Source organism: Thalia democratica, chromosome 1 (genome assembly GCF_965202585.1).
Source record: "Thalia democratica chromosome 1, ktThaDemo2.hap1.1, whole genome shotgun sequence".
Taxonomy (NCBI): Eukaryota; Metazoa; Chordata; class Thaliacea; order Salpida; family Salpidae; genus Thalia; species Thalia democratica.
In genome coordinates this window covers 15,088,872-15,105,291 of record NC_139165.1, presented here as the reverse complement: position 1 = coordinate 15,105,291, position 16,420 = coordinate 15,088,872, and the positions used below count along the sequence as shown (strand labels likewise).

At 23.9% G+C, this 16,420-nt stretch overlaps 1 protein-coding gene across 1 annotated transcript in view; it reads right to left on the bottom strand.

The window, feature by feature from the left end:
• Window positions 1-521: 521 nt before the first annotated feature.
• LOC145831513 (TGF-beta-activated kinase 1 and MAP3K7-binding protein 1-like) overlaps window positions 522-16,420 on the bottom strand; it is a 36,483-nt gene continuing 20,584 nt past the window's right edge. The window contains exons 5-9 of the mRNA XM_082938794.1: window positions 15,838-15,981; window positions 9,092-9,220; window positions 4,525-4,662; window positions 3,202-3,426; window positions 522-1,229 (exon numbers count right to left, since the gene is read on the bottom strand). Of these exons, the coding sequence (XP_082794920.1) occupies window positions 1,069-1,229; window positions 3,202-3,426; window positions 4,525-4,662; window positions 9,092-9,220; window positions 15,838-15,981 (797 nt within the window). The 3' untranslated portion in view covers window positions 522-1,068. The remainder of the gene's footprint in view (window positions 1,230-3,201; window positions 3,427-4,524; window positions 4,663-9,091; window positions 9,221-15,837; window positions 15,982-16,420) is intronic.

Sequence of the window (16,420 nt, the reverse complement as noted above, 5' to 3'; positions counted from 1 at the left end):
AATTAAAACAAGTATTGCAAAAAAAAACAATTCAAACCTCTAATGAATGTGAGATTAGTGATAAAAAAGCAAAAATTAAAAAAAAATTCTTACAGAGCTATCACATGGTTCACAAGTTTTACAATAACTTTGTTTTATCGAGTTATTAATTTAAATCAATGTTGAAAGTAAAATAACCATGAAAAAGTGCAAGTCAAAAAAAAAATACTGATAATTCAGCTTATAAAAACATTACACGATCTAAATGTTTGATCAAAAGAACTTAAAAACTTTGTTGAAGTTGAAAACTTTAAAATCGCATCAAAATAAATTCAAACAGACACTTGAAGATCATTTTTAAACAGATTATTAAAATTCAAGGTCAAATAGAAATTCACACAATTAAAAAGTAATTTTTTACGTGACTCAATTAGTTCAAGGTTGTTTGATTTTAAGCTAAATTCAAACAAAAAACTTTTTTTAAAGATTTAAAAGGAATGATCAAACATAATGTACTTGGAAACTATAAAAAATGTAGAGCTTTAAAATAAAAGTTTTAATTATTTATTAAAAACTTTATCAATAATATTTTATTTTGAAATGTTAATAAATATACATATAACAATTTAAATGCAAAGTTTTGATTTTTTTTCAAATAAATATATTTCAATTAACACTTTGTTTTTAAATGTTTTAGTTCAAATCACCACTTTAAAAATACATTGAAAAGCTTAAAATATACCATACTTTAATTATATTTCAAGTTTTAACCACTTATTACAATCATTAAACAACATTTTGACCGTTTCCACTAAACCACACTTTTTTTTCTTCAAATAAATAAGACACTATCATTTCATGTTTCAAGTGTGAGTCAAATCTTTTGAACAACACTCTGCGCTTAATTTTTTTAATATTTAAATAAATAGGATTTGTAACTTCAGGTTCAAGGACCGAATTTGAGGTTAAAACTCGGTTTAAAAAAATAGCTACCATGACTAAATTAAATTACAATTTTCGACCATTAACCAAAACACTTGAACAAAACATTTTTGCACATTTTAACTTTCTTCCAAAAAATTTTCAACTTCAGGTTTCAGTACCGAATTTCAGATTATTTTCCCGACAATACTTGTTCCAAGCGTTATTATCGAAACAGTTGAAACTGACGTAAGAGTTTATTTTATTGTCGCTATCCACTACGAGCGGTGATTGCTTGTCTATTGAGAAGAACATTTCTTCCCTTGAACCTGAAAAACAAAATATTATGTTTAATTTATATTATTTACTAATTTTAATATGTTTTGTTTCTGTCTATTGAGAAGAACATCTCTTCTCTTGACCCTGTTTTATTAAAAATATTATGTTTAATAATAATAAAAATAGTAAAAGTTGTTTATTGTTATTTAGTATAAATAATAATACTTAAGTAATAAGTTGTTGTTATATTATTCATTAGTTTATTTCAACATCCCAAATACTTAAATGTCAATATTAATTGCTTGTCAATTGAGAAGAACATTTCTTCCTTTGACCCTGTTTTATTAAAAACATTCCATTTAGTTAGTAGGTATATTTTTGCCTGGACCTTGTTATAATTTATTGAATAATAATTATTTCATGTAACTAGAAAATTCCGTTTATAAAACTAGCAGTCATACAACTATTTAAGAAAATGTTGAATACACTTCTTAGGTTAAGGCAATTTATTTATATTTTTGAAATTAGTATTATTTATTTAAAATAATAAACCAAACCAGTACTATAAAATCTAGTTTAAGTAACAATTTATACATATTAGTTTATTAACAAACATTATAAATAATTTTGTGAATATCAATATTTATTAATAACAATCAAATTAGTATGATAAAGTGCTGATTATTATTTCAATAATAATAACTCTAACTTATCATCATCAAACCACTATGTTTAAAATTTTGACTATTATAGCTTTTTTGTGATTAATAACATTATGTTTTTTTTAAATTATACTTAACTTTCTTGATGATAATGCTGATATTTGTTGCTCTTCTGCGGTTGATTGAATAAAAGTATGCATATATTTAATAATAACAGTTCTAAATATAGATTTAATCGTTTGCTAACAAAAGATATATAATAAATATAATATAAACAAATTATACAGTGATCTTCCTTTATTGTAGCAACATATGTTTCTGTGTGTCAACTAGGTTTTTAATGGAAAGAATAAAAATTTCCATTAAAAACCCAGTTGACACACAGAAACATATGTTGCTACAATAAAGGAAGATTACAGTATAATTTGTTTTTATACATTTAATAAACTATTTTACATATATATACTTTAATTTGTGATAAACTATATTCAGTTACTATAGAGGACAACTAGTAAAATGAATACTTCATTGTTTTTGATCAAAAATATTTGCAACCTTGTTGAAAATGTTGGTTATTGTTGCTCTAGTACTATGGAATTAAATTTAAACTATACTTTTTAAATTTTAGTTGATTAATAAACATTGAAAAATTTTGTGAATATCAATATCTAATAATAATAACTAAACCACTAAGTTGATTAAAAGTATTTACCACTGTGTTGAAAATGTTGATTGTTGTTGCTCTTCTGTGATTGGTTCGTCAAAGTTGATATTTAAAACACCAATTAAGTGTTTTTGATTACCAGCTCTTATTTAATGTTTTATGTTTATTGAAATTTATCTAATATTATATATATCAACATTTATTTACCAGCATTATAAAAATGCTATATTGTTTTTAAAATTAGCAACCTTTAAACACTAAATGATTAATTATCATCTATATTATTTTTATATACTTAAAATATATATATTTTATTTTGTGATAAATTATACTCAACTACTATAGAGGACAACCAGTAAAATGAAAACTTCATTGTTTTTGATCAAAAATATTTGTAACCTTGTTGAAAAAATATATATTTATAATATAGCTTTAAACTATCTTTTTTTACAATAACAGAATTTATCTTTTTCTTAGAATTAGTAATATGTATTAGTTATATTTTGTTTAACTATTTATTGCTTATAAAAAAAAATTTACAAAAATTTTTATTATCATTTTGTGTTTATTATTTGTAGTTAATATAACTTTTTGTTAATTGTTAATTTATATTTTTTGTGATAAATTATGTTAATTTACTATAGGTCAATTGTTAAAATAATATGTTCATTGTTTTTGATCAAAAATTTTTACCACCTTGTTGAAAATGTTGATTATTATTGCTCTTCTGTGATTGGTTCGTCGGAGTCTGCTCGTCCTCGGTCGACTGATCTTCAGATGACGTCACAATGCTATGTGACGTCACAGTTCGATGCGGTTGGATGACGAGCTGAAGGTCTTGCTGCATTATGACGTCAGAGTTGGTTTGAGTGACGTCGCTGTTGTAAGGAACCGAAACTGAGAAGTTGGAAGAAATGCTTTCTGTGAAGAAAATCATCAATCAATGAATTTAATTTATTTATCACTTTATTTTTAAATTATTATTTCTACTTATTCATTTTAATCAATGTATTGGATAACTTTATTAATTTTAAGTAAAAAAAATAAAGAAACAAGTTTTGATCTAAAGAATTAAAAAAAAATTCATGTGCTTTAAAAACATTATGGGAACTTGAAATCTGTTGTAAAGAACTTATACTGAAAAATACGAAGAAATGCTCTCTTTGTTGAACAGCAAAAAAATGGCATCAAGTTCTTTAACGTGCAGAGCTGAATATTTACTGATATAATAATAATTTAATATAATACTAAAAAATAATGTCCACTGACAAACTGTGTGCTCATAATTGACTTGTTTTATACAACCACGTTCAAAAGTGGGTTTTAAATAAATTTGATTTATTTTGGTTTAATTTATTTATATCAGCTTATATTATATAGGAAATATTGCAGGGAATATTTGTTATTTATATCTTATTACGTCATTAATTAGTATTATCGATTAGATGAGGATTAAACAATGTAAATGAAAAGTGTGGTTATGAGCATGCTCTTGAATATTTTAAAACGTTTGTTGATCAATTGCTTTTCTATGACAATTCAAACAAATTAAACCTTTAATAGGTAACTAAGTTACATAAAACAGGTAACATAAAAAGTTTAGGTCATTTTAATAAATTCTTACCATTATAAAGAGCTACAATATTTTCTCAAATCTATTTTAGTTTCCTCAGATAAAATAAATACTACATATTAATTAAAAAACACTATAACCAAACGTGTTATTCCCAAAAAAAAATAGTTTTTTTTTAAATATGGCCCATTTATTAATGAAAGTTACCTTTAATAAGTTTGACCAGTTAAGCAGATCATGATAAAATTAAAAGTACAATAACAATGTATAAAAAAATAATTTATTTAAAAGTCATAAAAACTAGCCTAGTTGTTACAAAAAAAAAAAAAAACAAAACAAGCCTGAGTTTTTCGAAAAACCTGAAGAAGTTTTAACCTAGCCTTAGTTTTTCAATAAATTTAAGCTAACCTGAGTCAACTTAACAAAACAAAAACCAAACAACTAACGGTTAACAGGGGTTTGTGGAGCAGATAACGTTCCAACCGGATGATTGAGATTTCTGATCACCAAAGTCATATCATTGTTGTATTCTTCTGAGTTGTAGTTTGAATAAGATATCTTGTTTATCACCGTTTGTGCAACACCTATATAATTAAAACTTAATTTAATTTTATAAATACTATTACTGAACAGTTTGAATAAGATATCTTGTTTATCACCGTTTGCGCTACACCTGTGGATTAGAATATATATTTAACATAATGAGAATACTATTTTATTTACATTTATATAATACTGTAGTTGGAATATGATATCATGTTTTGCGCTACACCTCTGTAATTTAATTATACCTTAATAGTTAATATTAGTTTAATTTATTTATAATGTTGTAGTTTGAGTACGATATCTTGTTTATCATACTTAAACTCTTGTTTTGCGCTACACCTGTTGAATTCTTTAATTAATTAATTAATTGAAACATTGCAACAGTAATTTTGACGTTCCAACATGTTTTAAATGGGATACACTATCTAAATTACTTATGCGCCTGTGTAAATTATACCTAATAATTGCTTAATAAATACTAGACACTTAACTTGTTTCATTTTGAAATTTTAATGGCAATTTTTATACACAGCTATTACATTAATCAAGTATCAAAATCTGTATCTAAATAGTAATTTCACTTTGAAATAACCTTGATAAATTAATGCTTTTTGACGATGTACCAAAGTATTGTATCCATTTATTTTAAAGTATATCAACTGTGTGATTTAAAATCAGTCAATGTACATTAAAAAGTTAAACAATGGTAAAAGTATAAAAGGTTTAATTAAAATAATAAAACAGGTTCTTTTAACAAACAGAACTACTATACAAAGTAATGAAACCTTTAAGACATTTATATGGCGTGAAAAATTAATGTTAAACAGTTTTATAAAAGTAGTACACAATTAGCTACAAAAATTAAACAGTAATTGAAATCAAAACACTTTGTTTGTGGTCAGAATTTATTTCAATTCGCAACACATATACATCGATGTTTGCACTTTGAAATTTGAATACTTTAATGGCCGCAAATACAATTTCGAAATATTGTTGAACAAATATTTAAATTCATGCTTAATTTTGAATACACAATTAATTTATTGTGTAATCACTAAGGTAATTAACTTTTGATCTTTGATTTAACGATAACCACTAATTAATTATAAATTTTTTTATTGAAAACATATAAAAATTTAACATATTTCGAAACTATTGTTTTGTAAAAAAAAATAATGTTAAAATTGATATAATTACATTTATTTATAAGGAATTTTACCTAAAATTACAATCATATAAAATTTATAGTAAGACCAACTAACATGTTTAAATACTAAAACTTAAGAAAGGATATTATTTATTATTTTTATTTAGCATTAAGATTAATTTATACAACAAGTTAAAAAACTCAGGCTTTTATAAGCTCTAGTCATAAAATGGAACAAAGAAATTAAAATTTTAATGTTTTTTCAAATAATAGAGTAAACTACAAAAATTAGCTATCTAAAATTTAAGTAATGCTACATCATTAAACCTGAGATTTGTTTTATTAAAAGTTTGTTACAAAAATATTAGTAATTTTTAAATTATAATGAAAATAACCGATTTATTTTTTATTGCATTATTATTAACTTCTTATAAGCTCTTACATTAAGTCATCTAAATAATCAAAATAATTTTTAAATAAAATACAGAAAAATTCTGTAAAAACTAATAATATCTGAGGAAAAAAAAGTTACAGACTTAATTCATAATTACACCGCTTTTAGTTAAATTTATCAATGATTTTAATGACATATTGGATAAATTAGCAACATTTATTAGCCAAGTTAGATTTACAGCAACATTTGTATAAGTACTATATGGAAACCTCTAATAATTAAAAAAGTAACAAAAAAAACCACACAATAAGTATTTTTAATATTAACTTTAAAACCGTTTTTTTGCAGAAATAATCAATTAACTTTCAAAATTACACTAACAACAACTGGGAGATATATCAAAAATGGTCACGTTTTTATCTATTTTAAAATTTGTGGAAAACAAAATTAATTGTTCGCATTTATCAGTGTTGGATTAAATCAACTGATTATTTTTATAAAGCGTGAAATTTTAGGTGTTAGAAATAAAATTTAAAGCCACGTTAAAATTTGAGAACATTTACAAAAAAATTGTTTTTTTTTACTTTACTAGCTGAAAATTCTAAATTAAAACATGCGTATTACTGTGATGGATTAAAAGCTCAACTTATTTGACATCTACAAAAAATGTTAGTCATGAGAATTTTTTATTAAACCATGAACGTTTAATATTTCATTTGATCATAATTGGTTATTTTATGAGTAACAAATTTTAGTATATAACACAAACATAACATCATTCTATTTTTATTTAACCCCTACTTTTGTTTTGAATTTATCTTTAATTTTATCTAAGCGTACAAATGAATAATATTAAAAGTATCAGTAACTTAAACTTTTTAAAATAAATAGCACATATTAACAATCCACTTATTCTAACAAATGGAATATTTTAAGAAACTCATACAACTAAAACTATATACAGCCCCAAATATATGAAACACATATTTTTTTTTAGTAAAACAATTTTGTAAGTTAAATATATATGTTTGAATATACAACATTTATCATATAAGGGTACATTTTAGTTTTAAAGTGTTCCTTTGGTTATTAATAAGCTGAGACTTATAAAGTTAAAACAAAATCAAGCACTGGTTGAAAACATATTTATTTAATAAAACTGCTTTATTTTTCTGATGATACGAACTATCGAATATTTGATTGAAATTCAACAGGTGACGTAAAACCTAGTTGTGCTTTTTAATTAAATGTTCAACTAATTAATTTTATTTTATTCAAGTTTTACTGTTTGTTATATCTCGTAGATAGTGAACAACCGATAAAGAATTTGAAAGTTGTATTTCGTTAACCACTTACATGTACAACTATCTAACAAACCAGATATAACATTTGAGTTTTTTAGCAACTACATGTATAAGATAATCAAAAAATCAGTTATAGTGTGTGAACATTTGATATGTTCCCAAAGTTGGTCAAGCGGTCCCCTTGGGGCCACTGAAAAAAAATTAGGGGCCATGAGGTCATAATTTGAAACTTACACTAGATATTATGGAGTTGATGATGAATAACAAAAAAAAAGGTCCTAGGCATTTTTAATGGTAGTTTTTTGAGATATCTTGTTGAAGGGGGCCATAGTTTTTTTTGTTATATTTAAAGGGGCCTTCTGAAAAAAAAAGTTTGTGAAATCCTGGTTTATACTTATAAAAGTTACAACACAACCATTTATATCTAAACGGTATAATTTTAATTGGTAGTTATTTATGTTTATAGTAATTTACACTGTTTGATACTATTTTGTATATGCTTCCATCTATTTTGATATGTTTGATATGATATCTTCACCTAAGATAAATTCAAAACAAAAGTAGGGGTTAAATAAAAATAGAATGATGTTATGTTTGTGTTATATACTAAAACTTGTTACTCATAAATAACCAATTATGGTCAAATGAAATACTAAACGTTCATGTTTTAGTAAAAAATTCTCATGAAAGTTTTTGTAGATGTCAAATAAGTTGAGCTTTTAATTCATCACTGTAATACGCTTGTTTTAATTTAAAACATTCAGTAAATGAAGTTAAAAAAACTACTTTGATGTAAACATTCTCAAAATTTAACGTGACTTAAAATTTTATTTTTAACACCTACATTTACTTAAAAGTTTCACGCTTCATATAAAAATAATCAGTTAATTTAATCCAACACTGTAATACGCATGTTTTAATTTAAAATTTCCAGCAAATTAATTTTTTAAAAACTACTTTGACGTAAACATTCTCAAAATTTAACGTGACTTTAAGTTTTATTTTTAACATCTAAAATTACTTAAAAGTTTCACGCTTTTTATAAAAATAATCAGTTGATTTAATCCAACACTGATAAATGCGAACAATTAATTTTGTTTTCCACAAATTTAAAAATAGATAAAAACGTGACCATTTTTGATATATCTCCCAGTTGTTGTAAGTGTAATTTTGAAAATTAATTTATTATTTCTACAAAAAACCGGTTAGTTTTAAAGTCAATATTAAAAATGCTGATCGTTTACATCTAAAAAATTCTAAAAAATTATCTATAATTAAGACAGTTTAATAAAACTTGCAAAGTGTTTATCATTACTATTATTAATAAATTGTATGTTGTGCAATGTTGGAATCAAAACCTGAGCCACTTAAACAGGACACACAAAAAAAAAAATTATATTCAAAAATTAAAAATACACAACAAAATACGCTATAGGTGTTTTACAATACTTGATACACATTTTATAACAGACCTTCAACATTTGAGCTGTTCAGCAACAATTTAAATTTGAGTTATGCTTTAAGACTCATCAGTAATTTAACACAAAAAGTTAACACAGTAACGATTTTATAACTTGAAAAATTCTTTTTAATATACAAACACGAAAAATTTACAAACAAACCTTCAATGGTGTGTGAACATTTGAGCTGTTCAGCTACGATTCTAGCTACGTGGTGGTTGACATCTTCAATGTCGTGATTTTGTTCCAATGGTCTGTAGACTGCCTCAGACATTAGTACCAAAAACCCTTCTGTAAAACAAAATATATTTGCATTTGTAGTTTTGTAAATAACTTTGTTATTTTGTTCCAATGGTCTGTAGACTGCCTCAGACATTAGTACCAAAAACCCTTCTGTAAAACAAAATATATTTGCATTTGTAGTTTTGTAAATAACTTTATTATTTTGTTCCAATGGTCTGTAGACTGCCTCAGACATTAGTACTAGAAACCCTTCTGTGAAACAAAATGTATTTTCATTTGCAGTTTTATAAACAACTTTTTTTTTTTAATGGTCTATAAACTGCTTTACTTATCAGAAAATCCACTAGAAATTCTTTTGTAATATAAATATTGTGTTTATATATTTTTTAACATAAATAATTCAATGATTTTGTTCTAATAGTCTGTAGACTGCCTTAGACATTAGTACTAGAAACCCTTCTGTGAAACAAAATATAATTGTATAAATAATTAAAGAATTTCGATACAATGGTCTGTAGACTGCTTCACTCATTAATACTAGAAATCTTTCTGTTTGATGAATATAATTTGTAGTTATATATTAAATTTTATTAATAATTAAGTGATTTTGTTCCAATGGTCTGTAGACTGCTTCACTCATTAATACTAGGAAGCCTTCTGTAACGCAAAATGTATTTGTAATGATATAATTAATTTCTGTAAATTAAAAATTGTGTTTATGTATTCAATAATGCAAATGGTTTCATGATTTTGTTTTAATGATCTGTAAACTACCTCGCTTATTAATGCTAGATAACCTTCTGTATAATAAATATTATATATCTTCATACAAATTAATTCTTTTAAATTTTACATAAAAATAACTTAAACAACCTAAAGCTTATTTTTTCAAGACCTCGTCGGTACTTATATAAAACATTTTCCAAATAAAACCTATTTTATGTATCTATACAATTTTATTTAAGTACTAACGAGGTCTTTGACCGAAACTTAGTTTACTAATTAAAGTCTTGAAAGAAATAAATATATTTTAATTCTCCTCTAAAATTACAGATCTTTGTATATTTCAATAAATCAAAATATAATAACTTAAAGCTGTTCAAGTAATAACTGACTCAAACTATGTAAAAACTCTTACATCCCAACATGACCATAACACTTTAAAATTGTATATAAAATAACTTGAATAAAGCTGTTTAAATAATAAACTAGATATGTGGAAATTTTTGTTTTGCAAAAACAAAGTAAGCTTTTTTTACAATCCATGGTACAAGTTTTACATCAAAAATAAACTTTCGAATACAGCGTTTAGCATTGTACGTTGAATTTACTTATTTATTTACAAAATAATAAGTTCACTTTACTTAATCCACGTAAATATAAACGACGTTAATTCATCACGTTTAACAAAACCGCTGAAATTAGTTTGAATTTATTTAAATCAACTCTGTAACTTTGAATAAAACAACCGATGTCTTGCAATTTTGACTTTATTCAAACTCCACTGATTTACATACATTCAAATACTATTTTGTTTTGAAGTGTTTTTGTTTTTAAGCAATTAAATATTTTTTATTATAACATATTTTCAAATAACTCAATGTTTTTAGGTCAGATATTAAAAATAGTTTTTACTTTTAAATTTCAACGAAAAAAGTTAAAGACTTACTAAGTTGATATTTTTTTATTGTAAGTGTCACGTAAAAGTTATGTAATCTTTTAATTAGGGTAATAATTACATAACGTTTTTTTTATGTTAGAAAATTCCTTACATAAACTTATTGTTTTTCTACATTAATTTTTTTCTAATTTATCAACTTCATTTAGTTTTAAAAGGAATAAATTCACTTTTTTTACAAAATAAAAAACTGCAACTTTTATCCACGAAGAAATTTCAAATAAAAATTTGTATTTTTATTTACATTCAAGTATTCAACTATAGACTTAACAAGATTGCGTATATTATTATTTTTTTTACACAAAAACTGACCACAGGCAAAATAAAGAAACAAGAATTTCGAAAAATGAATATCAAAAAACAAATATTGGTATTAAATGACCATAAACAGCCTATAACGTTTGATAATTTGCTAACTTACAGTAAAGTGTATAAAATTACAAAACAAAAAACAATAAACTTTATACGAGCTAAATGTTTGTTTTGCAAATGTTAATTAAAATCAGTTATAAAGAATATTTAACTTAATAGCTATTAACCAAATAAAAAACAAATATTGATGTTAAATGACCGATCATGACCGTTTGATAACTTGCTAATTTACAGTAAAAAGCATGGTTTTGCAGTAAAAACAAACAACTTTTATAACTTTTTATAGAAGCCTTTTTTTTCAATTTACTGATATTGTAAAAAGTATTTTACTTTTAAAATATACACAACAGTTACAAAAAATCAATAAAAAAGATGAATTTTAAAAACTTAAAGTGTAGCACTTGTGTTAAAAATTTTAAAATCAAAGTACATTAAAATTAAAACTTTTGTCTGATGAAGCCTACACAAGTCAACTTATGGCCGGAAAATACTAATTAAAAGAGAGAGAGGAATTACAAAAGGCTTGAATTAGCGCAACGCCTCTGCTGTGTAGATTGCAGCAAGCAAAAATGAACGATGCTGCAATCGACGTTTTTGCAGAATGAATTTGAAACGTGTTAAATGTTGTCTGCACATAGAAATTTTTGTTTTTACTGTACAGATCTCAGTTTTAGCTTTAAAATAATAAAAAAAAAACAAAGCTTTTTTATGAATTTTTATAAGATAATGCTTTTACAAAGCAAAAAAAATGTTTAAAAATAATGAGACCAACTTTTAATATGTTTCTTTAATTTGAAACGTATTAACTGTTGTTTTCACATAGAAACTTTTGTTTTTATTGTACAGATCTTGGTTTTAATAACTAAACTACTATATAGAAAAAAAAAATCAAGAACTCTTTGTTAATATTAATGTTTCCATATAGCAGAAAAAATTATTCAACACGTTATTTGTAATGAGAACAAGTTGAAACTTTATTTAAAACAAAGAAAGCGCAATTTCACATTCTAAAGAAAAAAGTATCAAAATGTTCCAAAACATGTTGTATTTTTAATATGTTTGTTATATAATGATACATATCACAGTTTTAACTAATAAAATGCTTTAAATAAGAAATGTTTTTATTAGATAACGAATCTATTCAGATCAGTGGACAAATTGATATTAAAATGTTTTGTTTTAAATATTGCGTAAACTATTGTCTTGTATTTGCTATTTAATCACGTAGACCACAAGATTAATTATTGGAGAAAAATAAAGCTTAAAACAACAAAATTGTTTCTTAGACATTCCTATACTGTATACAACTTAATGTAAATTCTTATTTAAAAGAAGAACAAAATATTTTTTTTTTAAACAGATACAAAAGTTTCACCTCCCGAATATATCAACAACTTAAAAAACATTAAAAATTCCCAGAATGAGTCAAAACGTTGAGAAAATTGTTTCCTTGATACTAATTTTTTTTATTTGTAGAGAGCAAACTTCCAACTATTAAAATGCTGGGAATTACCAAATTTCTAACGTTTGGGAATGACAAAAAAATGAAAATAGATTCTTCAATGTGCCTCAGCAGTATTTAATTGTTGCAAATGGAGAAAAAACTTGAAACGTTTTTAAACATAAAAAGCGTTGACCTCCAAAAATAGATTAAAATATATTAAAATTTCCCAATACTAATATAAGTAAAATATCAAATATATCTAAAATGAAATTTATTGTATATGGTTCTTTTAGAGAAACAACATTTTTTAATGATTAGAATATCAACAATTAAATTTATAAATAAAAAAAATTCCCAGACGCGTCAATAAGTAACATGTTTCAAAATTACAAATAAATTTAATTTGTCATATCGAATTTTATTTAAAAATCTCTAAAACAAGCAAACATTACATAATGAAAATTCGTACAGTACAAGGTTCAAAACTTTTTTTTTATTGGACCATACAGATTATTGTAATTCAATAACATATTTTTATTGAAATACTTTTTTTTTTTTATTTTAAGTGAAAAAAAAAACTTTAGAAAAACAAATACACTATGTTATAAAAATTATGTAACTATATTAAAAATAATTAAAAAATGAGTAATTACAAAACTAAGTATAACATTGTAATAACAACCACAAAACAGTGCAAATTGTTGTTGTTATTGTATATCCCAACAAACACTTTAAAACATTTAAGTAGCATTAGTAAACTGTCGTAGCTTTAATTTTACACTTGAGCAAAATTAAAAACAGTTCTTTTTAGCTATTTTAGCATTTCACAAAATGTATACAATCTTCCAAAACTTGATTTAGACTGTGCGTTGCTTATTCACATTAAAAAACTTTCCAAACAAAAACTGTAAAACTACCAATAAAATTTCAATAATTAACCATCTAAAACCACCTTGATTAATTTTTGTTTATTGTTGCTTGTTTCAAGTACCAAGTTTTTAAATGTTGTTAGCATAAATTCAATATTTGTTATAGTTTTATTTAACATTTTTATATTTTTATTTACTCAATTTTATGTTTAAGAAAACATAATGTACTATTCAAAACTATACTTTAGGCAAATATCTTATTTTCAATTTTATTCAATTTTAAATTTCAATTCAAATTTTATGCTTTGGAAATTGATTCAATTACATAAAAAAATTAAAAACTATATGTAACCAACGTTTGACATGTGTAGCATAATTATTACATACTTTTCAAAATTGTTTTTATTTTCTTTAACATTTTAAAACATATGATACTAAGTCAATTATTTTAAAACAAGCCAGTAATTACTAGTAACATTTAAATGTATTATGTAAGAAACTGCTGCGGCGGATCTATAAAAAGATTGTGGTTTCAAACGCGATTATGTATTCGCTTTTTGAACTTTTGATTGATATTTGCTCAACAACATGTTTGAAATGTGTTTATATATTTATTGATGATAGAAAAAACCTGATTAAGCTGATTTCCTGTTTATTTATCTGACACGTTTTAAAATTTTAATTTAAAAAGATTAAAAAAAATATATATAAAATATTTTTTTTTTTGAGAAAAAGTGATAGGCTAAATTTATTACAAATTGTTTTAATTTAATATTACTAAAACTTGTAATAACAATACTTTATGATTATATTTTTTAATTAATCATGTTATAAATAAATTTATTTCATGTGCATACTAAAATACTAAAAAAATATATTGAAATATAATTTCTCACTTATGTTTAAAAAAATACATACACAACAGTTAGCAATTAATACTCTAACAAAAAGTTTTCTGTATTCAATTTTTTTAAACAGAGATTAATAACTATAAAAGTGCATACTTCTATACAATAAAGTTTGTATTCAAAACAAACGAGTGTCTATAAAGCTATTGTAATAATAAACCTGAAAACCAAACCACACATACAATCAAATTCTCATTTTAAAAAGATCAAAACTTTTTGTCACATTCACATAACAATAGAAGCTAGTGTGAGTTTTATTGCAAACGAAAATTTCTGATTCACTTAAAAGTAAATATTTAAATTGGAAATTTATATAACTAATTTTGTTCATATACATAATGAGGCAATATATATTTGATACTACTGTTACAAATTTAAATTGTTTGGTAGTAGTAGTAAAATACTGATTCTTTTTTAATTCGAAAAATATAAAAACTATATATACAGGCAGCATATTTGTTTTAACTTTTGTTATGTATGAAGTTAAAATTTAATTGTGTAAAACATTATTTACTAAAAAGCAAATAGGTAACACTTTTAAAGTATTTTAATCTAACACCTAGTTTGAGAGAATAAATTAGTGATAATTTTGTAACAACTACAGAATAAATCTGTTGTTTATTTGTTTTTTAACAAGCTTTTGATCGTTTTAAGTAGGATAGTGTTATAAAGCATTAAAAGTATAATGACCAACAAAAAATGTTATCATATTGACTTTAAACTTTACTTATAGCTTATCACTTTATTACAGTCTATAACTGTGCTGACATTTATTATATATTTCAATACTCAAGCAAATTTCGCTTAACAGTTTTATTAAACTCACAATACCATAACTAGATGGTAACAGAACTTTTTTGGAAAACTTTAGCTTTCTAACTTAATGTCTAAATGTAATTAATTAAATGAATTTCCAAAAAACAAAATATTAAAGCTTTTATCTAAAACCATCTTAACGCAAACCATTGGTATTTCGATAGGAACTATTGTTTTCAAACCAAACTATTAAGTCAGTAAATTAAAACCATTTGCAAGGATAAAACTTTATATTTATCACATCACTTGTACATCTATTTTACTTTAAACAATAATTTCATTGAAAATTTCATCATTTTTCTACCATTTTTGTATCAGTGACTTAGTTCCATTTCTAATGACAAACTACTTAAATTTAGTAATTATTACTTTTCAAATACTAGTAACAAACTACTGGGATTTTATCCTTATGTCTCTATGAGCTGATAACTTTTATTGTTCATTCTAAACCCTTAAATAAAACAATAATTCTAGCACAAGCAATTATTTTCGAAGGAATTCCACTGTATACGTCAGGAGTAGCAATGAAAACTATTTATACTACTTAACTACGTATTATAAAACTACTGGTAACAAACCACTTATATTTTCAATAGGAATTCCTCCATACACATCAGGTGTGGCAATGAAAGGCTCGGAAATCGCGGGTTTCAAAAACTCGTTTTCCAGATAACCTCCTTTCAACGCGTAGTTGCCTATACAACGGGTGAAGTAGAATTTTCCTGAAAAAATAATATTATTTATTTAATCTATTATAAAATATTATTTAAAAGTCTTAGTAATTATTTTCAAAGCGTAGTTGCCTATACATCGTGTGAAGTAGAATTTTTCTGAGAAGAACGTATTTTTTATTTAATTTAATAACTGTTTTTAACAGAATATATGTGACATCTTGAAAATAAATTTTAATGCGTAGTTGCCTATACAACGTGTGAAGTAGAACTTTCCTGGAAACATAATATCATTTATATATATTTATATTAAAGTTTTAGTAATTATTTTCAATGCGTAGTTTCCTATACACCGAGTGAAGTAGAATTTGTCTGGAAGAAAAAGTTACAATAAAAATAGAGATTTAAAAAAAACCTGTATTAAGCTTTAAACAATTTAGTTAATAGTTATTTTGTAACTATTATCTTTATAAGTATTATTGACTTTACA